This window comes from Geotrypetes seraphini, chromosome 14, assembly GCF_902459505.1.
Source record: "Geotrypetes seraphini chromosome 14, aGeoSer1.1, whole genome shotgun sequence".
Taxonomy (NCBI): domain Eukaryota; kingdom Metazoa; phylum Chordata; class Amphibia; order Gymnophiona; family Dermophiidae; genus Geotrypetes; species Geotrypetes seraphini.
Window position 1 is genome coordinate 33,821,558 of NC_047097.1, and position 22,088 is coordinate 33,843,645.

The 22,088-nt window shown below is 43.8% G+C and overlaps 1 protein-coding gene across 2 annotated transcripts in view; it reads left to right on the forward strand.

Annotated features, from left to right (window-relative positions):
- VPS13C (vacuolar protein sorting 13 homolog C) overlaps nt 1–22,088 on the forward strand; it is a 442,250-nt gene that overhangs the window by 119,956 nt on the left and 300,206 nt on the right. For both annotated transcript variants that reach the window (XM_033920131.1, XM_033920132.1), the window contains exons 17-20: nt 11,561–11,703; nt 12,964–13,156; nt 14,546–14,660; nt 21,620–21,756. In XM_033920131.1, coding sequence (XP_033776022.1) covers nt 11,561–11,703; nt 12,964–13,156; nt 14,546–14,660; nt 21,620–21,756 — 588 coding nt within the window. The remainder of the gene's footprint in view (nt 1–11,560; nt 11,704–12,963; nt 13,157–14,545; nt 14,661–21,619; nt 21,757–22,088) is intronic.

Sequence of the window (22,088 nt, forward strand, 5' to 3'; positions counted from 1 at the left end):
TGGAGGTGGTCCCCTGGGCTCGGGGCCACATGAGACCCTTACAACAGTCGCTTCTCTCTCGCTGGTCCCCAGCTTCTCTGGACTACAATGTGCGTCTCCGATGGAGTCCTCGGGCGGCTCGCAGCATGCAATGGTGGCTACACGAGTTGCACCTGTGGCGGGGCATGCCGTTAGCCACACCGGAGTGGGTGGTGGTGACGACGGATGCCAGTCTGAGGGGCTGGGGGGCCCAGTGCCTGCAAGCATCGGTGCAGGGAGTGTGGTCCTTAGAGGAAGCACAGTGGCCCATCAATTTGTTGGAGTTAAAAGCGATCAGATTGGCGCTGAGGGCTTTTCAGTCCCTGATTCAGGACAGACCGACCAGAATCTTTTCGGACAGTGTCACGGCGGTCGCATATGTCAATCGTCAGGGGGGCACTCGGAGTCCGCAGTTGGCCGAAGAGGCAAGGATATTGTTTCAGTGGGCAGAAGGGCATGTTCCGCTTCTGTCGGCGGCATACATTGCAGGTCACGAAAACGTGCAAGCGGACTTCCTCAGCAGAAATCTTCTAGATCCGGGCGAGTGGGAGTTGTCGGCTCGAGCGTTCGACCTGCTAGTCCGTCGGTGGGGGTTGCCAGAGTTGGATCTCATGGCTTCGTCCCGCAATGCGAAGTTGCCTCGCTTCTTCAGCAGGCGCACGGAGAAGGGCTCGGAGGGGGTGGACGCGTTGGCCCTCCCATGGCCTCCAAATTCCCTTCTGTATGTGTTCCCGCCTTGGCCCATGATAGGGCGGGTGTTACAACGCATCGCTCTCTTTCACGGCAGGGTGATCCTGGTGGCTCCGGATTGGCCGCGTCGACCGTGGTACGCAGATCTCGTTCAGCTTTCAGTAGGCGATCGGGTGACGTTCCAGGTAACTCCGGACTTACTAACTCAGGGCCCAATCTGGATGGAAGATCCGGCCCGCTTTGGTCTTACGGCCTGGCTCTTGAGCGGTCAAGGCTAAAGAAGAAGGGCTATTCGGAGCAGGTGATTGCCACGCTTCTTAAAGCTAAGAAGATTTCGACTTCGACCTCCTATGCGAGAGTTTGGAAGATTTTTGATGCTTGGTGCGGTCGACAGGGAATCGCGCCCTTCCATGCATCTCTGGCGGCTATTCTGGCCTTTCTGCAGGAAGGCGTAGAGAAAGGATTAGCCTATAACTCTTTAAGGGTTCAGGTGGCGGCCCTTGCCTGTTACAGGGGCCGGGTGGCTGGCGCGTCGCTGGCGTCGCAGCCGGACGTGGTCCGTTTCCTCAAAGGGGTTCACCATATCCGCCCGCCGGTAAGGCGAATTTGTCCTTCCTGGAATCTTAAACTCGTACTGGGGAGGTTGCAGGGGGCACCTTTTGAACCCCTGTCAGCGGCCACTTTGAAGGATGTCACGCTGAAAACAGTGTTCTTGGTGGCAATGGCTTCAGCGAGGCGAGTATCGGAGCTTCAGGCGCTTTCTTGCAGAGAACCCTTTTTACGTTTTTCTGAGACGGGGGTGTCAGTGCGGCCGGTGCCGTCCTTCCTGCCTAAGGTGATTTCTTCATTTCATGTGAACCAGAGTGTATTCCTCCCGTCCTTCCGGAAGGAGGATTGGGGTAAACGATTTTTGTCTTTGCGTCGACTGGATGTGCGGCGTATGCTTCTCCATTATTTGGGAGTGACGAATGATTTTCGTAGGTCGGACCATCTCTTTGTATTGTTCGCGGGTAAGAACAAGGGGATGGCGGCGTCTAAAGCGTCCATTGCGCGTTGGGTCAAGGAGACGATTGCTTCGGCTTATGTGTTGACAGGTAAGAAAGTACCGGAGCACCTTCATGCTCATTCCACTCGGGCATTGGCTACGTCTTGGGCGGAGTCCGGGGGGATGTCTTTGGAGGAAATTTGCCGAGCGGCCACTTGGTCGTCGGGTAATACCTTTTCGAAGCATTATCGCTTAGACGTAGCAGCCAGTGCGGAGGCAAGTTTTGGCACTGCGGTACTGGCGGAGGCGGCATTGGCGTCCCACCCGGTTTGAGTTTGCTTTGCTACATCCCACTAGTCTGGATTCATCTGCTGCTTTGCTATGGAAGGTAAAATTATGGTCTTACCTGTTAATTTTCTTTCCTTTAGAAGCAGCAGATGAATCCAGAGCCCCTCCCCAAGGGCACTGTATGTGTGTAGGGTGTTTGTTTATGGTTTCAGTTGGGATATGGTTGGTAATTGTATTATTTAGGGGCCCATTTTCTACTGGAATGAAGTTTTGTGGATGCTCATGCTCCTTTCGGGCTGCTTGGGCAAAATGCATAACTGAAGTAACAAGAGGAACACCAGGCTTTAAGGCCAACTGTTAATCAGTTCTCTATCTCCACCTGCTGGTCGATGTGAGCTATACCCACTAGTCTGGATTCATCTGCTGCTTCTAAAGGAAAGAAAATTAACAGGTAAGACCATAATTTTACCTTCTTAAGCAAAGTGGCTATTAACATAGAAACATAGAAGCGTGACGGCAGATAAAGGCCAAATGGCCCATCTAGTCTGCCCATCCACAGTAACCATGATCTCTTAAGCTAAATTAAGAATGGTCTCATAAGTATAACTGATTAGTAATGTATTCCAGAATTCCTGTCCTCTTTCCCCTTCCCCAAAATGTATTTTGTTTTTATTAATTAATTTAGAGAAGGCACATATGGTGTGATTCAGAAAATATACTACTACTGTATTACTTATTTCTATAGTGCTGCCAGATGTATGCAGTACTGTACATTAATATAAAATAAAGCGCCATCCTACATATAACAAACAACTTGGAGTCAACTACAGTGTTCTTTTTCAAAAAGACCTACACTTACATATTGGCTATGGATTATCACTGGAATTCAAGCAATATAAGGGGACCTTTTATTAAAACTTAGTGTGCACTAAATGCGAAGGAAGCCATTTTATATCTAAGAGCTTCTTAACAATTAGTTTGTGTTAATTTTATTAGCACATTCTAAGCTTTAGTAAAAGAGCCACTGAGGTGGTACAATGCAAAACATAGTCTGGTTTTCTCTTGTTGGATTGAAAAATAGAGACATAATAGATGCAGATAAAGACCACCAAATCAAAGTAGTCTATCCTTTTCTCCTATATACTGCAATAGTACTTGCTGACCTTGATCTCGATTTTTTTTTTTTTTTCTCTGAACTCTTAAATAGAAAGAAATTATTTGTTACTTCTAGTCTTATCGTGCTCCCATTATAAACATTTGTCCTAGAAATCCCTTTTTGTTGGAAAGAGCTCATTTCTGCATCAGTATATTCTCAAGGCAGTTGTTGAGGAAAGTTGAGCATACATTTTTGTTTTAGCTATTTTTGCAAGCAATGACACATAGAAAATTGTCATACTGGATATTTTGAAAAGTACACATTATACATTTCACTATGGTCTTTGACAAGGTTATGTGCAAGTGCAAAATAAAAATGCTGTCTATGGTACTGGCTATTAGAGAGATGCTTTATTGTAATACCAATTTCCCTTTTTGTGTACAAATAGGCAATTTAATTAGCCAGGATCCATTTCTGATTGGATAAATTGCTTTGAACATTGACCAGTTAATGTGTCCTATTTAGGAGGTGGTATATGGTCCCCTATTAACTATGCATTAGGTAGTTAAAGCATGGTAAGTGCAGTCATTAACTGCTAAACACCTTCCATACCCCCTCTCCACATGCCCAATTGATGGAATATCTTGATCAGTTCTCGCTCCTACATGAAATTCAATCTGGTTTCAGACCTTTGTTTAACACTGAGACAGTAATTGCGGCTATCTTGGATAATTTACGGTTCTTGTTTAGTAAGGGCCTTAATGCCCTGGGTCATGCAATTCGATATGAGCTCTGCCTTTGACTTAGTGGACCATGGGGAACTGTTACAATGCTTAGATGCAATTAGTATCAGAGAAGACTGGTTTATGTCCCGCACCTATCAAGTACGTTTTAATTACGATCTCTCTGATACCTGGAGCAATCCATCTGGTGTGCCGCAAGGGTCACCATTGTCCCCACTGCTTTTCAATGTTTACATGTCATCATTAGGTGCACAACTAACCCAGCTGGGAATAAAATTATTTAGATATGCAGACGACTTTACAGTCATTATCCCATTCGCTACCTCTCTCTCGGAAGTCATTCCTAAGGCAACAGAAGTACTAAACTCGATGGAGCAATGGATGACTGAATTCAAACTGAAGCTTAATTCAGAAAAAAACAAAATTTTTTTGTTGTTTTGCCACACCCACTTGACATTAAAACATCACTGTGCATCAATAAACGTAGTTATCCCATCCAACCCACTATGAAGATATTGGATGTAACATTGGACCAGAATCTAACCATGAAAGACTAGGTGGACTCCTTAGTTAGAAAGGGTTTTTTTTTACTCTCTGGATGCTTCGGTCCATTAAAGCATATTTCGATGTCTCATCATTTAGAATCGTAGTACAATCCCATATACTGAGTCAACTAGTATAATTAGTCAATATCGCCTACCTGGCAATTTCACAGAAGAATATGTGGCGATTACAATTGGTGCAAAATGCGGCAGTCAAGCTAATTTTTGGATTGAAGAAGTTCGATCATATAACACCTTCCTACCAACTTCTACATTGGTACCGATGGAGGCACGCGTGAAGTTTAAGTTTGGTTGCTTTTGCTTTAAGGCACTATTCGGTTTAGCTCCTAAATATATAACTGACCTCTTCTCTTTCTCAAACAACAGACATAAGAGAAGCTCACACTTGAATTGTTTCCCTACCAGTGAACGGATGTAAATTTAAAAAACACCATCAACATCTTCTCTCACATCAAGCGGCATTATGGGGAAAAGATCTGGAACAATTGCTCACGCATATTACTTATGGGGAATTTAGGAAACACCTAAAAACATACCTGTTTCTGAAGTATTTAGGCAACTAACCTGTACAATCCTACTCCACAATAACTGATCTCTAGCGCTGTTAATAACTAGCTTCTAACCTTGTTAATTCTAATTAATTTGTAACATCTTTTAACCATTGTGAACCGCATAGAACTTCACGGCCCTGCGGAATATAAACTGTTATTATTATTATGTCACACCCCCATCACACAAAAATGACAATGCTTGGCATACTCAAATTAATCTATGTGGCTAATGCATTCAATAGTCCCACAATTTATCAAAAGTCACTCCAGCTGATGGAACTTCAACTGCAGGTAAGATTTGCCTCTTTGCGGATGATACCAAAATCTGCAATAGAGTAGACACCCAGGATGGTGTGACTAACATGAAGGGGAAGCTTGAAGAATGGTCTGAAATTTGGCAGCTAAAATTTAATGCTAAGAAGTGCAAGGTCATGCATTTGGGCTGCAAAAACCAGAGAGAATGGTACAGTTTAGGGGGTGAAGAACTTATGTGCACGACGGAAGAATGGGACTTGGGTGTGATTGTATGTGATGATCTTAAGGTGGCCAAACAGGTTGAAAAGGTGACTGTGAAAGCTAGAAGGATGCTAGGTTGCATAGGGAGAGGTATGGCCAGTAGGAAAAAGAAGGTATTGATGCCCCTGTATAAGACTCTGGTGAGACATCATTTAGAATACTATATACAATTCTCAAGATTGTACCTTCAAAAAGATATAAACAGGATGGAGTCGGTCCAGAGAAAGGCTACTAAAATGGTCAGTGGTCATTGTCATAAGGCAAATGAGGACAGACTTAAAGATCTCAATAGGTATACTTTGGAGGAAAGGCGGGAGAGGGGAGATATGATAGAGATGTTTAAATACCTACGTAATATAAATGCGCATGAGTCGAGTCTCATTTGAAAGTAAACTCTGCAATGAGAGTGCATAGGATGGAGTTAAGCGGTGATAGGCTCTGGAGTAATCTAAGGAAATACTTTTTTTTTTTTCTTTATAAGTTTTCAATTTATACAATCAAGATAAACTTGTACAGAAAGATGATTCATGAAAAGAAAATTATCAAAAGAAAATTAAACAAGCAATTAAAATAACCTGACATAAATCTTCTCAAGTCCTCAAATGGATCCAAGATGTAAATCAAATGCGAATACATAAAAAAGAAACAATTTTTATAGACTCATAAGCTATCAGGGAGTAAGGACCTCTAATCTATTTAGCACTCTCCTTCTCCAGTCAGAACAAGGACAGGAAGGTCGTCAGTTGGGGAGGATCAAAGAAAACATACTAATCGGTTTTATAATGAATCACACATTTACAAGGATGTCTAAGGAAAAAAGTCACCCCTAAGGCCAGAACACCAGGTTTTAACAAAAGTAATTCTCTTCTATGCTTTTGAGTCTCCCTTGCCAGATCTGGAAATATTTGTATCTTGTAACCAATAAATTCTTTTTGTCTATGTTTATGAAACATTCTCATTAACCAACTCTTATCAGGGGTAAGTGCAAGTGTTAAAAGTAAAGTGCATGGAACAGACATTTCTCTATCAGATAAATCTAATATAGCTGAGATGTTTATAGGGTTTGGAAATACTTTTTTTTTAAACAGAAAGGATGCTAGATGCATGGAACAGTCTCCCAGAAGAGGTGATAGAGATGAGACTGTGTCTGAATTGAAAAGGGCCTGGGATAGGCACTTGGGATCTCTCGGAGAGAGAAAGAGATAATGGTTACTGTGAATGGGCAGACTAGATGGGCCATTTGGCCTTTATCTGCCATCATGTGTCTTTGTTTCTATGTTTTGATGAATCTTTTAAAATAACTAAGTTAAAAAATATTGATATAAAAAGGATCGATGAAGATTTAAGCAGTTTGTCTGAGTGCCATGTAAAAAAAAACTATGAAGGATTACTGCAAAAATTTTCTGATGATCCATAAAAAGGTGATATAAGCATTGGTAAATGATATATGAAGGATTGACTTAATGCTTGGTATATGGCACAATAATTGTAAAAATACTACATAACCTCTTAGTGAGGCTTTGTGCCATTTAATGCAGGGTAAATGGATTTTCAATGCTTAACATGATTTAGTACAAGGGCCCGTATGAGCTTTAAGGAACGTGTGTTCGCTTGAATTGTACTAAGCAGTTAAAGGGCAATTCTATATATTAGATCACCATGTTGATACACAAATTATGCATATAAATGTTTAGAATACTAACACTTAAACATGTAAACCAGCTGTATGGTTGTAGAATAGGCACCTACTTGATGGTTTGAAAGCTTCTAAATGGTGGCACCCAGTTAAAGAATTGCCCCTTAATGCGTAACCACTTTACATGGTGGGAGCTGGACATGTATGGGTGAAGAATTGGCACAGCGGAACCAACTGTTGAAAATGATTGGGGGTGCTAAACCCAGTATAACTTACCTCTCTCCCTGCACACAGTCGAGAAATATGGTTCCTATGGATGGGCATGCTGTCATTTGCATGATTAGCACTGCTGCACTTGGTGCCTCAAGATGAAATATAGGTGCTGACATTGCATGTTACATGTGTAAATATTTAGAACTAGTCTTTAAGTCCGTTACATTAACGGGTGCTAGAATAGATGTCTGTCTGTGTTTCTTTATCTCTCTCTCCTTGGCCGCTGTCTGTATCCTTCTGTCTCCCCCCCCCGAGCAAAGCTGTCTACCCCCAGGACACACCTCCTCCCCCCCAAAGCAGCCCCCTTTCCCTCTCCCTAACTGTCTCTCCATGGCCCTCTTCTGTCTTCCCCCCCCCCGAGCAAAGCTGTCTGTCCCCAGCACACCTCCCCTCCAAAGTAGCCCTCTTTCCCTCTCCCTATCTCTACATGGCCCCTTCTGTCTCTTCACAGAGCAAAGCTGTCCCCAGCACACCTCCCCCCCAAAGCAGCCCCCTTTCCCTCTCCCCCTGGCTCCCGGTATTGATCCCCTTCTTACCCTCCCCTCCATCCCGGCGTCTTCTGGCCTGCTCCTCTTCAAAGCAGCCTGCGATCGTGGTGTCCGGCTTTAGCGAACCTCGCAGACTGTTCTCCAACTCGGTAGCACGTTCCCTCTGACGCGATCCTGTGCGTCAGAGGGAGCGTGCTACTGAGCTTGGAGAGTGGCTTGCGAGGTTCTTTAAAGCTGGCCACGATCGCAGGCTGCTCTGAAGAGGATCGGCGGCGAGTGAGGTGACACGGCGAGGACGCGGGCAGGCAGCGAGTGAGAGGCAGCGGTGAGTGAGGGCGGGCGGTGACGCGCCGAGGCAGGGAGAGAGCACAGTCGCGCGCCTTCAGCCCCCGCATGCGCCGTGAGGTTAGAATGTTGCCACAGAAACACACCTCACGGCGCCACACCACACGAATTTTCGAGAGTGCATGCGCGCTCTAGCATTTTATTATATATGATACTAGTGTATACATACACACTTTTGGATTATATACTAGCTTGCTGCTTAAGTGCTATTTTGTATCAATGCAAGCTTTCTCAAGGTGAAGTCTCTCTGCTTCTAGTCGCCAACAACATAGACCACCTCCGCTTCGTAGATGGGGGATGGGACTTATATACCACTTTTTCTGTGTCGGTTACACAATAAAAGCGGTTTACATGGGGCAATGACACATTGAGTGATTTGCCCAGGGTCACATGGAGCTGCAGATATATTGATAAGTGGTTAAGGTAGTATCCTATAAAGCAGTGGTCTCAAACTCAAACCCTTTGCGGGGCCACATTTTGGATTTGTAGGTACTTGGAGGGCCGCAGAAAAAAATAGTTAAAGAAATGACAATTTTGCATGAGTAGTTATGCACACTCTTTATAGTTTATAAAACTTTCCTTTAACAGTTAAAAGGAAAGATATATAAACTATAAAGAATTTTACCTTATGCAAAATTGTCATTTCTTTAATAAGACATTAACTATTTTTTCTGCGGCCCTCCAAGTACTCTATTTTTTATGCAGCACTCACATTTAAAGTTTAATATCTTTTCTTTCTCAAAACTGGCACATTTCAATCATTAAATTGAAAATAAAATCATTTTCCTACCTTTGTGTGGTAATTTCATCAGTCTCTGGTTGTACTTTATTCTTCTGACTGTGCATCCAATATTTCTTCCCTTCTTTCAGCCTCCTGTATGCTTCCTCTCCTCCAGACCTCATTCCCTCCCCCAACTTTTTCTTTCTTTCTTTCTCTGTCTTTCTCTGATTCCGTGTCCCATTTTTTGCTTTTTTTCTGGCTCCCTGTCCCCCCCCCTTCTTTCTTCCTTCCTGCCCTCCCCCATGCCACCGCTGCTGGGGAATAGGCTGCTGCTGCTGCCGTCATCGAGAACAGGCCAAGATCTCCACGCTTCTATTCTCCACGGGGCCAACCAACTCTCGCCGCCCGATGTCAATTCTAACGTCGGAAAGGACGTTCCAGGCAGCCAGGCAGCGATTGGCTAGCCAGAATATCCTCTCGACGTCAGAATTGACGTCGGGCGGCGAGAGAAGTAGGGAGATCAAAGAGCACGGTGCCGGCCTGTTCCCCCGAAGGTAGCGGTGAGAAGGGAAGGGAAGCAGGTTGGGCACCACTGCTCTAGATGAGCTGCACTCTAGGGAGAACAGTGGAGGGTGGCCAGCTGTGCGGACTGCCCCCCCTTGGTACGCCACTGGAGCAGCAGCGTGTCTGGCCGGCTCGTTCCATTCAAAGCCATGGGTGGCGGCTCCTTGCGAGATCCACGCCTGCGTCTGAAGCCTCTCTGATGTTATGATGTCAGAGAGGCTTCCGATGCAGGAGTGGATAGCGCAAGGAGCCGCCACCTGCGGCTTTGAACGGAACGAACCGGCCAGACACGCTGCTGCTCCAAAAGGAAGAGAATGATCCAGTCCAGACCGCGGGCCGCAAATAAAACTTGAAGAGCCACATGCGGCCCGTGGGCCGCGTGTTTGAGACCGCTGCTATTAAGGAACAAAAGTGCATGCATTCCTTTGTAAAATAGTCTTCTACAATATACTCTGTTATAGAATTCCCCTCCATGCAGATACATCCTAATTGCAAATATTGCAAGATAAAGAACTTTTCTGTGCAAAAACTGCAAGGAACAGCCTTTGTACTTATCATACATCTAATTTTTGCAGTTAAAGCACAATCAGTGCAAACCTTTAGCACATTTTAGTACTGTGCACTCAACTTAGTATTCAAGGCAAGCCCAGCCAGTCTGGTTTTCAGGATACCCATAATGCATATGCATGAGATACATAGATTTGCATACCAAGGAGGCAATGCATACAATCTCATGCATATGCATTGTGCAAAAACCAGAAAAAAAAACCACCTCATGGGTAGCAACAAACAATGAAAAGAGTAAAGTCCATTAACCCCCCTCCCAAAAAAAAAAAAAAAAAAAGAAAAACCCATGGTAGTTTCAAGTTTTATTAAAATTTGTTATACTACCTAATCAAACTTCAAAGTGGTTTACAAAGGTTAAAATCCATACATAAATACATAAAATACAAAATCAAATGAACAGGGGACAATGTCATAATAAAAATACAATAATACACCTACGTGACAGAAGCAATAGGAAAAAGGAAAGAACTACAATTTATAAAGAAAAAGGAGGACGTAAGTGTGGGGGGGGGGGGGAGGGGAGGGAGGGAAAGAGAACAACCAACAGTCGTGCAGAATTAAAGTGCATTAAATAGATATTACTTTTTTTTGTGAGCTCCATGGTTTGTTTTTTTCTTTTACCTCCTTTTTTTTTTTTTTATAATTCTTTATTCATTTTTTAAACATACATACAGTGCATCCGAAAATATAATAAATGATACAGTTAAACAGCACTAATTACTAACAAGTAATATTAAAAATATCTTTCCCCCCCTCACCAACCGCCCCCCCTCCCTCCCATTCCGGATGTGCATGAAATTCTATTAAGGATGTGTAACTTGTACTATTAATTGGTTACAAAATTTGCTAATGGGCCCCAAATCACATTAAAGTTTTTATTATGACCAATTATTTCCGAATTCATACGTTCATAACGATAAAATAAGCATTGAGATTCCCACCAAAAAAACATGATTCAATCTATCCTAATTCTTCCAGTTTTATGCCTTGTGGATATCCTGAAAGCGTGACTGGCTGGATGTGCCCTGAAGGCTGGGTTGAAAAGCACTTCTTTAGTAAACAAGCCCCTAAAAGTACCAGAGTATTTTGTGCCTGACATTTGTATGGCTAGCTGAGAGGGGTCACAATATATTTTTGAAAATCAAATATACGAACATTGTTTCCCTAGCCCAAATACTCTGAATAGGAAATGCCTGTTTTAAACCCAATTAGAAGTAAGAGTCTGCCTGAAATTTTAATTGGAAAGAGGACAGTTTTTTTGGACAGACAATTTACCTGATTAACTTCCCCTTTTGCGAAGCCACATTAGGCTTTATCGCCGTCCGTGGCAGCAAAAGCTCCAACATTCATAGGAATTCTATGAGCGTAGTAGCTTTTATAAAAGCCTAATGTGGCTTCTTAAAAAGATGTGCGTGTGGGGGGGGGGGGAGGGGTGTGTGTGTGTAATATAATGCTGAAAATGACAAAATGTTAGAAAATTTGATGTGTAAAACAAGAGAATTTTTTTTTCTTTAAGTATGTTGCTCATATAATGACATTCAAATTGCTGAGCACCTCTGTAACAATTCGAGAAGACAGCAGTGTCCCAGAGATTCTGAAAGTACAGATAATTGACTTAAGCACCAAGTTTTTACAGCGACCAGGAGCACAAGCAATGAAGTTAGTACATTTTCAAAATACTTATTTTGTTTTGTTCTAGGAATTCAAAAGGAAATAGTTTTCTTATGTGACTCAGTTGTAACTTGCTTGCTTCAAAGCCAAAAAATTTGTTTCAAATTTGTATGCTAGTATATGGACTAAAACCTTCTTTGGACATTGCAAGGTAGTTTTACAGTTCTCACAATTTCTAATTAGATATTTACCTGCGTTATCAATCTCTCTGTAGTTATGGAAACTATTTGGCAGAAGAACATGTATACGATATAATCTGAGTTTACAAGTGGAAACTCCCCTCCCCCTGCCCCCTGGGATCCAGGAAATATGCTCAAGGAATGCATTTATGTATAGTTTCCCAGGATTGTTCTGCCTGTGCACCTTTTTCTAACACTAGAAAGAGGAACCAATTTTAAAAGGGGCTTTCACCATGGGGAAAGCACCTGTTCATTGAAAATTACCTATGAAAATTATCGCCTAAAATTAAGCTATTAGCATGTGTTTTGGATAGGATTGCCCAAGGGCTCTTTTGTACATTATTTTTTGGCTTCTGATATTTGAGTACTATTAATAAAATTCAATTGAAAAGCAATAGAATGTTGGAATAGAATGTTGGAATATTTCCTTCTCCGTGCATTAAAGAATGAGGAACCATAAGTCATAATAAATGGACAATAGAATAATAAATGATCTAGAGTCCCTGCTTCGAGATGACAGTGCCAACATTTATTAGACTTAGAGCTATCCAATTTTTGTAACCGAACAGGGGTCCATAATGTTCTATGTAACAGAAAAAACCATGTTTGTCTCATAGATGCCGACACTGTACATCTCATCCTCCAAGTCCAAATTTGTGGCCATTGAGACTAAATCCTGAAAACCCGACTGGATTGCAGCCCTCGAGGAGGGACTTTGATACCCCTGCCCTATAGTACCTTTGTATACCTCTATATCAGGGGTCTCAAAGTCCCTCCTTGAGGGCTGCAATCCAGTCGGGTTTTCAGGATTTCCCCAATGAATATGCATGAGATCTATGTGCATGCACTGCTTTCAATGCATATTCATTGGGGAAATCCTGAAAACCCAATTGGATTACGGCCCTCAAGGAGGGACTTTGAGATCCCTGCTCTATATGCTTTTATTTTAAAGCTTGTTTTTATTACATTATTTCAAATAAATAATGTTAAAAAAAAAAAAAAAATGCCAGATCCATCCTGATTAAGATTTCAGTTAAATATTAGACAATACTTGTACTTTTATTGACAGAATAGAGGCAAAGCTGGCACACTGGTATGTAACAGGCCTAAGACAGCAAGATATTGTGCCTTCTCTTGTGGCTTCTATTGGAGGCACTGAATCATCCCTGCTTAGCATTCAGTTTGAGACCAATCCAGAGGACAGCACTGTTGACCAGCTACTTGTTTTACAGTCTCAGGCTGTAGAGATTATATATGATGCTGTAAGTATAATTATTTATTTAAATATTAATTACCGGCATTATCCATTTGATCTAGCTTTAATAAATTTCTAATGGATTTAAAGTAATTCCGTTTTTTAAAAATTTTCTGCATACAATTATGTGCATCTTCTGAATGGTTTTATGATGGATGCTCCTGGGCCTGCTGGAAAGTTTACCCTAGTTAAGCAAGGGATATACAGTAGAATCTCAGTTATCAAGCACCCACGGGGATTGGTGGATATGAGATAACTGGTTTTCTGGTTAATTGTGTGTGTGTTAGAAACCTAGTCTAACGCACACTCAATTCCCCCCCTCCCCCGCTCTCCCGCCCTGAAGTCCCAGGGTGGCAGAAGTCCGGAGCCGCAAAGCCCATCTTCCTCCCTCCCTCAACCCTAGAAGTGGCAAAAGCAGGTGGCAGTCCTGAGCCTCGAACCCTTTCACTCCCTCCTTCCCTCTCTCTTTTCCTTACCCGAAGTGCGGTGGTCAGCAGGAAGCAGCCCTCAAAAAAGGCTGCTCGCAGCCAGCCTTGGCAGGGCCTTTCTTCTGATGCATCGGAAGTGACGCATAAGAGGAAAATCCCAGCCGGGGCTGGCCACAAGCAGTCTGTTCCTCTTGCTGACTGCTGCGCTTCAGGTAAGGAAGAGGGAGGGAGGGAGCAAGGAAGTTTGCGGCTCTGGACTGCTTCTGCTGCTTCGTGGTTTGAGGGAGGGAGGAAGGCTTTGCAACTCAGGACTACTGCCGCGCTGGTGTTTTGGATTGGGAGGGAGGGGGATTCATAGCTGCTTGGGGGCTTGAGAGAGAGAGGATTTGTAGCACAGGATGCTGTTGCTGGTGCTTTGGAGGACTTTTTGTTCCACCAGCAATTTTTTTATTTTTTTTTTTTGCCTGTTGTGTGAGCCCTGTTTAGCTGAAACCTGGTTAACCAAGACTCTAATGTATTTCCTGGTTTTCAGCTCAACAAAGACGGTAATGTGTGGATACGACAGCTGAGGAGGTAATGCAATGGAGTCCAAAAATTACTGCACATTCTGAAAAAGCATGGTCTTGGCTCAAAATTATGGCTTTCTTGTAGTATATGCAGCTGGAAAACAGAAAGAGAAACCACTCATTTCTTAATGGTGATGCAGTGACATCACTGGGGGGGGGGGGGGGAGTCTGTTGGATATGCTGGATGGTCAGATTAGTGAAGGTCAGATAATCGAGACTGTAGTCCTACCTTTGAATGTATTGACTTGTAGTAGGATAGATTTTTGTAGAAGTGAGAAAAGCACCTGCTCAAGAGTTTAGCAAGTAAATTTTATTACCAGTGTGTTTACCCAGTCTTATTGCTTGGTTTAATTTGAACAATAATGATAAATTTAAAAAAGGTTTATATGCCATGTTTTACAGAGGACAATAAATGCATTGATGGAATTTTTCCAAACACATAAAGGAATGGATCTTGAACAGTTAACATCTGCTACATTGATGAAGTTGGAAGAAATCAAAGAGAGAACAGCTGCAGGTAAAGGAAAATGAAAGGCAAAAATAAAACAAAAGAACTAAACTTATTTTATAAAATGAGTCTACTTCTTAATATATGTGGATGTAGAACTCCAAATAATGGACAATAATTTATTTAGCATGTACTTCCTTGTATGCAGTGGAAGTTCTGGAATGAGGGCATAGGATGAAGTTAAGAGGTGATGGGCTCAGGAGTACCGTATTTTCGCGGATATAACGCGCACCGTTGTAAAACGCGCACAGGGGTATAGCGCGCAGAAATCACGATGATATGTACAAAAACTTTTCTATACCGCGCTCAGGCATATAACGCGCATGCTGCCCGACTCTCCTCTGGCCACCCCGACTCTCCTTTCGCTCTCCCCGACTCTCCTCTGGCCACCCCGATTCTCCTTTCGCCCTCCCCGACTCTCATCTGGTTGCCCCGACTCTCCTCTGGTTGCCCCGACTCACCATTCACCCGCCCTGACTTTCGGTGCACTGCCCCGCCTCTCCGTGCCTGTCCCCCTTGAAGTCCTGTCCCCCCTTGAAGGTCTGCCTGTCCCCCCTTGAAGGTCTGCCTGTCCCCCCTTGAAGTCCTGTCCCCATCCTGAAAGCCTGATGCCCCCCCTCGACGTCCGATTCTTCTCCCCCCTCGGCAGGACCACTCGCACCCCCACCCCGAAGGACCGCCGACTCCCCGACAATATTGGGCCAGGAGGGAGCCCAAATCCTCCTGGCCACGGCGACCCCCTAACCCCACCCCGCACTACATTACGGGCAGGAGGGATCCCAGGCCCTCCTGCCCTCGACGCAAACCCCTCCCCCCAACGACCGCCCCCCCCCAAGAACCTCCGCCCGTCCCCCAGCCGACCCGCGACCCCCCTGGCCGACCCCCACGACACCCCCACCCGCCTTCCCCGTACTTTGTGTAGTTGGGCCAGAAGGGAGCCCAAACCCTCCTGGCCACGGCGACCCCCTAACCCCACCCCGCACTACATTACGGGCAGGAGGGATCCCAGGCCCTCCTGCCCTCGACGCAACCCCCCCTCCCTCCAACGACCGCCCCCCCCTCAAGAACCTCCGACCGACCCGCGACCCCCCTGGCCGACCCCCCCACCCCCCTTCCCCGTACCTTTGGAAGTTGGCCGGACAGACGGGAGCCAAACCCGCCTGTCCGGCAGGCAGCCAACGAAGGAATGAGGCCGGATTGGCCCATCCGTCCTAAAGCTCCGCCTACTGGTGGGGCCTAAGGCGCGTGGGCCAATCAGAATAGGCCCTGGAGCCTTAGGTCCCACCTGGGGGCGCGGCCTGAGGCACATGGGCCAAACCCGACCATGTGTCTCAGGCCGCGCCCCCAGGTGGGACCTAAGGCTCCAGGGCCTATTCTGATTGGCCCACGCGCCTTAGGCCCCACCAGTAGGCGGAGCTTTAGGACGGATGGGCCAATCCGGCCTCATTCCTTCGTTGGCTGCCTGCCGGACAGGCGGGTTTGGCTCCCGTCTGTCCGGCCAACTTCCAAAGGTACGGGGAAGGGGGGTGGGGGGGTCGGCCAGGGGGGTCGCGGGTCGGTCGGAGGTTCTTGAGGGGGGGGCGGTCGTTGGAGGGAGGGGGGTTTGCGTCGAGGGCAGGAGGGCCTGGGATCCCTCCTGCCCGTAATGTAGTGCGGGGTGGGGTTAGGGGGTCGCCGTGGCCAGGAGGGTTTGGGCTCCCTTCTGGCCCAACTACACAAAGTACGGGGAAGGCGGGTGGGGGTGTCGTGGGGGTCGGCCAGGGGGGTCGCGGGTCGGCTGGGGGACGGGCGGAGGTTCTTGGTGGGGGGGCGGTCGTTGGGGGGAGGGGGTTTGCGTCGAGGGCAGGAGGGCCTGGGATCCCTCCTGCCCGTAATGTAGTGCGGGGTGGGGTTAGGGGGTCGCCGTGGCCAGGAGGGTTTGGGCTCCCTCCTGGCCCGATATTGTTGGGGAGTCGGCGGTCCTTCGGGGTGAGGGTGCGAGTGGTCCTGCCGGGGGGGGGATGTATCGGACGTCGGGGAGTCGGCCGGGCAAGAGGGCTTGGGCTCCCTCTTGCTCCGATCGTGGATGCGGGTGCGGGTGGGAGCGCGTGCGAGCGGTCGTTCGGGGTGGGGGTGCGAGCGGTCCTGCTGGGGGGGTGAATCGGGCGTCGGGCGGGGTGGGAACTATGTTTAAAAACTTTTGTATACCGCGCTCAGGCATATAACGCGCGAGGGGTATGCGCGGTACGTAAAATCACGTATAACGCGCGCGTTATATCCGCGAAAATACGGTAATCTAAGGAAATACTTTTTTACAGAAAGGGTGGTAGATGTGTGGAACAGTCTCCCGGAAGAGGTGGTGGAGACAGAGACCATGTCTGAATTCAAGAACACCTGGGATAGGCACTTGGGATGTCTTGGAGAGAGGAAGAGATAATGGTTACTGCGGATGGGCAGACTGGATGGGCCATTTGGCCTTTATCTGTCATCATATTTCTGCTTCAGTCAATGCACTATAGTATTGAAGATAAGGTCAAATTGAGAACTAACAGTGATGAGAGCATTGGTTTAAACATAAACATTAAAGACCTCTTCACAAAGAGGATCTGGGTTGTAATTCTTTGTGAAGAGCTCTTTAATGTTTGTGTTTAAACCAATGCTCTCATAACTGTTAATTCTATGTTAGACTAGCCATTATCTTGTATGTGGGTTACAGCGATAGGTGCAGGGTATGTTTTAATAAGTCATCTACTTTTCATTTTTCTTGCAGGTAGCCATCTGAAATCTCCCCCCACCCCACCCCTTTGTGTTTTCTTTGACTTCACTTTTTTTTCTTTGCTTATTTAGCCTTTTCACTCAGGATTGGGATCTGGCATTATGAGCCTTCATTTGATAGTTCTTAGGGATATTTTATTTTCCATTATCCCTCCCCCCTACATACCTAACTATCCTCCAGGACTGCCTCTAATCTCTGGCCTTCATCTAACTGCTAAGATCATTGCTCAAGAATAATGCCTATTTTGTAACTTTGGATGTACCTTATAGAAGTGTTTCGCATTCTTCTTTTTAAAAAAATATAAAGTGACTTCTAGTGCAGTGTGTCTAGTAGTCCTGAATAGCTACCTGGGAAGGAGGGTTCAGATGCATACCTAAGTAGTCCTGAATACTTGAGTATGCATCTGAACCCTCCTTCCCAGGTAGCTGCTCCTGCCCCCTCAGTTTTTTTTGTTCTGCAAGCAAGTTGCTCAGAAGTGTTTCTGCTCTACTCTGTGGTTTTATTATTTTAAGGGTTTTTCTTTTCTAAGTGTTCAGTCAGAGGCTCGGTGCCCAGAGATTTCCACTTGTTGGGACCTCTGGGAGAAGAAGCAGACTCGCACGACAGAAGTCTGCTTCTAGCAGGATCAGCCCTCTGGGTCACCTTGCTAGCCAGCCTGCTTTCATAATTTTGAAGCTCAGGAGCCATCTCCTGCATAGCCGTATCCCTGATTTATCAGGAGCTTGAGCACAGGCTGTTTGGCTCCATCCTGGCTTGGCTGGACTTAATAGTGAGCCGGCTGTGTGGTTCACCCATCCATCACAGCATGAGGTTTACCAGAGGTTGAGGCTCAGTCTGACATCAGTCCAACTGGCAGTCTGAAGACTAAGTTCATCACGCGAACCTGTGAGGCAGAATTCTCCATTTGTCCCAGCTACACTCCTAAGCTGAAACAGGTAGGCACAAGGCTATTATAGTCTATGGGGAAAATTAGGAAGGGGGGTGTGTGTATGTCTCCAAAAGTAAGATTTGAAGGCTTCTGCTGCCAGAACTAGGGTCCCCCACCTCTAAAATCCCTTTCCCTGCATTTTTTTGTACCTCGGGAGACCCCATGTGCTGTTTCACCTGCTTTTTGCCTTTGGATTAGTCTGGATTTGCAGAATTCTCTGTCTCTCAGATAAGCTGAGAGAAGAAAAAAATAATCATTGAAGAAAGTAATGTCTGGTCTAAGTCTGTGTTTGATAGCAGGACATGTGAGTAGCTACAAGCTCTATATAATATTAGTGCTAGTTGCATACAGTTTTTGTATCTGTTTTGATCAGTTACTTGAATGGAATAAGGTTAATTGATATGTTTGTACAGAACAGAACTGTAGTATCTGGGATTTTTTTCCTGTTCTCCTCCTTCCAGTTATGTCCTCCATTACATTGCTGCTTGATTGCTTTTGCACAAACTGAGGGGGCAGGAGCAGCTCCCTGGGAAGGAGGCAGAGTTGAAAGATGATTGAAAGCATTCTGCAAGTAACTTGCGGGTTCAGATGTATAACCCTAGCGTTCAGGACTATTAGACAATCTACAAGAAAGAAGATTATTGAGGTAAGAACCTAATATTTCATAGAACCTCATGCAAGGCATAAAATATTTTTCTGGTGTGAATTGGTACATTTTGATTTTTTTTTCTCTCATGGGGAATGAGTCAGTCCAGGCTCTCTTGCATAATTCAATTTTGTTCCAGGCTACAAGCTGGGAGGAGATGGAGAAGTTCCCTTTGCTTAGGTGATAGTTGCTGCTGTTTTGATCAGAACTGCTTATATTAAAATGTTTTTCATTTTTTTTAATGAGTTATTTTGGAAAATAAAAAGTAGTATTTCTACAGGAACTGTATGTGATAGTTTTAGTGATTTGAAATATGGACTTGTTAGCACCTTCTCGGTATCTAATCTAATTAGCAATACCACAACTGCTTATAACAAATGGAAATAGTTTCATAAATATATATACATCTGTTGCAGCTGTGTTTGAAATGATACAGATTAAATTACAATTCCTGGGTCAGATTCTTATACTATGAACTAGTATAAATCTGGTTTGTTATATAAGAAGTAATGATGCTGTGATATTTACCCAGGGTTCTGGGTGTCATTGTAGACAATACGATGAAACCTTCTGCCCAATGTGTGGCGGCAGCCAAAAAAGCAAACAAAATGCTAGGAATTATTAAAAAAAGGAATGGTTAACAAGGCTAAGAATATTATAATGCTTCTGTATCACTCCATGATGCGACCTCACCTGGAGTATTGCGATCAATTCTGGTCTCCTTATCTCAAGAAAGATATAGCGGCACTAGAAAAGATTCAAAGAAGAGTGATCAAGAGGATAAAGAGGATTGAACTCCTCTCATATGAGGAAAGACTAAAAAGGTTAGGGCTCTTCAGCTTGGAAAAGAGACGGCTGAGGGGAGATATGATTGATTGAAGTCTACAAATTCCTGAGTGGAGTAGAACGGGTACAAGTGGATCGATTTTTCACTGTCAAAAATTACAAAGTCTAAGGGATACTTGATGAAGTTATAGGGAAATACTTTTAAAACCAATAGGAGGAAATATTTTTTCACTCAGAGAATAGTAAACTCTGGCAGAGGTTGTGGTAAGAACGGATAGCATAGCTAGTTTTAAGAAGGGGTTTGACAATTTCCTGGAGGAAAAGTCCATAGTCTGTTATTGAGAAAGACATGGGGGAAGCCACTGCTGCCCTCTATCAGTAGCATGGAATGCTGCTAATCTTTGGGTTTTGGCCAGGTACTAGTGACCTGGATTGGTCACCATGAGAGCAAGCTACTGGGCTTGATGGACTATTGGTCTGACCCAGTAAGGCTATTCTTATGTTCTGAATATTTCAGCAGAACAGTTTAGTTTCAAAACAATAACAGTAAGTTTTGCTCTTTATGCACATAGTTATCAATGTGGGCTACTTTTATATCATGTTATGACTTATTTTACCACTAACATGCTATTTTAGCTATTTAGAATGAATATAGTATACGATACTAGCATTATGTGTGTATATACATAGGATGAATGTACTACTACTACAGTTGTGTCTGACCCTTGGATATTCTGTATGCCAGTCCTCGCCATGCTTCCCTGTTTTCCAAGACTTCTTTCAATTGTTTGAAGTTCAGTCCCGTGCCATTCTTGATAGCATCCAGTCAACAGGCCTTTGATCTCCTCTGCTTCCTTTACCACTGACCATTCTGAGTAGCATCTCCTTTTCTAGTGAATTCGTCCTCATCACATGCCCAAAATATGTCTGTTTTTGTCTGGTAATCTTGCCCCAGCTTTGGAACAATTTACCAATCTATTTGTGTGGAGAAACCTCATTAGAAAAATTTAAAAGCACATTAAAATGCTACCTGTACAAAGACGCATTTGAGTCTTAGATAGGATAATTCTTCTATCATCAATCCCAGGCTCAAATACCTAAATTTAACCAGACCTTATGTTTAGATCACAACCTCCCCCATTCTCTTTTTAGGCTTAGCCATATTTGTAAAACATTTTTTCATTACCCTCCTGCTGTTGTTTTTTCCTTAAATGTATCTTTACTTTCCTTAAAAATTGTAGTTCACCCCTCTTCCCTTATGTATCACTAATTATTTGTGTACATACATTGTATGTTTACTTGTACAAATTGTTTTATTTTGTCTCCCAAAATTTTTTTATTGTCATACGCATTGAAATTATTTGATATTGCGTGTATAACAAATTTTTAATAAACTTGAAACAACTCTGGGTTTATATGATGAGTGTATTATGGTATAAATATATAAGATGAGTGCATATATAGAGTGAATATAGCACACTCTGGTGTGTGTATATATAGGGTGAAGATAGTATGTAAACACTATACTTGGTCAAAAAAGACTAAATGTAAAAGATATGTAAATACACCATACCATGATGCCTAAATGAAACAAAATCATCAGTGAGTGTCATTAGTAGCAGTATAAAAGAAGAAGCAGCTTTCAATAAACATGCCCCATTTTATGCAATGAGACCTAGTTTACTAATAACTGGGTTAGCAGTAAAATAGCATGTCTTAATGTTAGCCCACATTGATATCTTCCCCCTTTTTTTTTTTTTTTTGTTATAAGAGAGCGAGAGTGCTCTTTTGATGAAATACTGGCCTAGGTTTGATACATAAATTGCTATTATCCTGGTTTGTTTTATAATTAGGATTTTCACATATAATTGAAACAAGAAAGGTGCTGGACTTGAGGATCAATCTAAAACCCTCTTACCTCGTGATTCCACAGACCGGTTTCTACCATAAGAAGTCAGACTTGCTGATCTTGGATTTTGGTAGTTTACAGGTATGTTTAAATTTTCACTCTTGTATGTCATTAAAGGGTGGAAGCAGGGGCTTTGAAACTAAAACTTAAGAGTTAAAAAAAAAAAAAAAAAAAAAGCTACAGGAAGTAGTAAGAGATCCAGGAAAATAGAATAAAACCCAACTAGAAGTAAAACCTAAATTGATATAAGAACTGAAGCTTCTTCTTTTCACTTGAAAAAACTTTTAAGGCTTTATTTAAGAGACTTGGTTATTTAAGATGTATTTTTGTACATATTGTATCGGTAAGAATTTGATCTCTAGGTATGTTTAGACTCTCAACTTTTTTTTTTTGTAATCCATATTAAGCCAGTT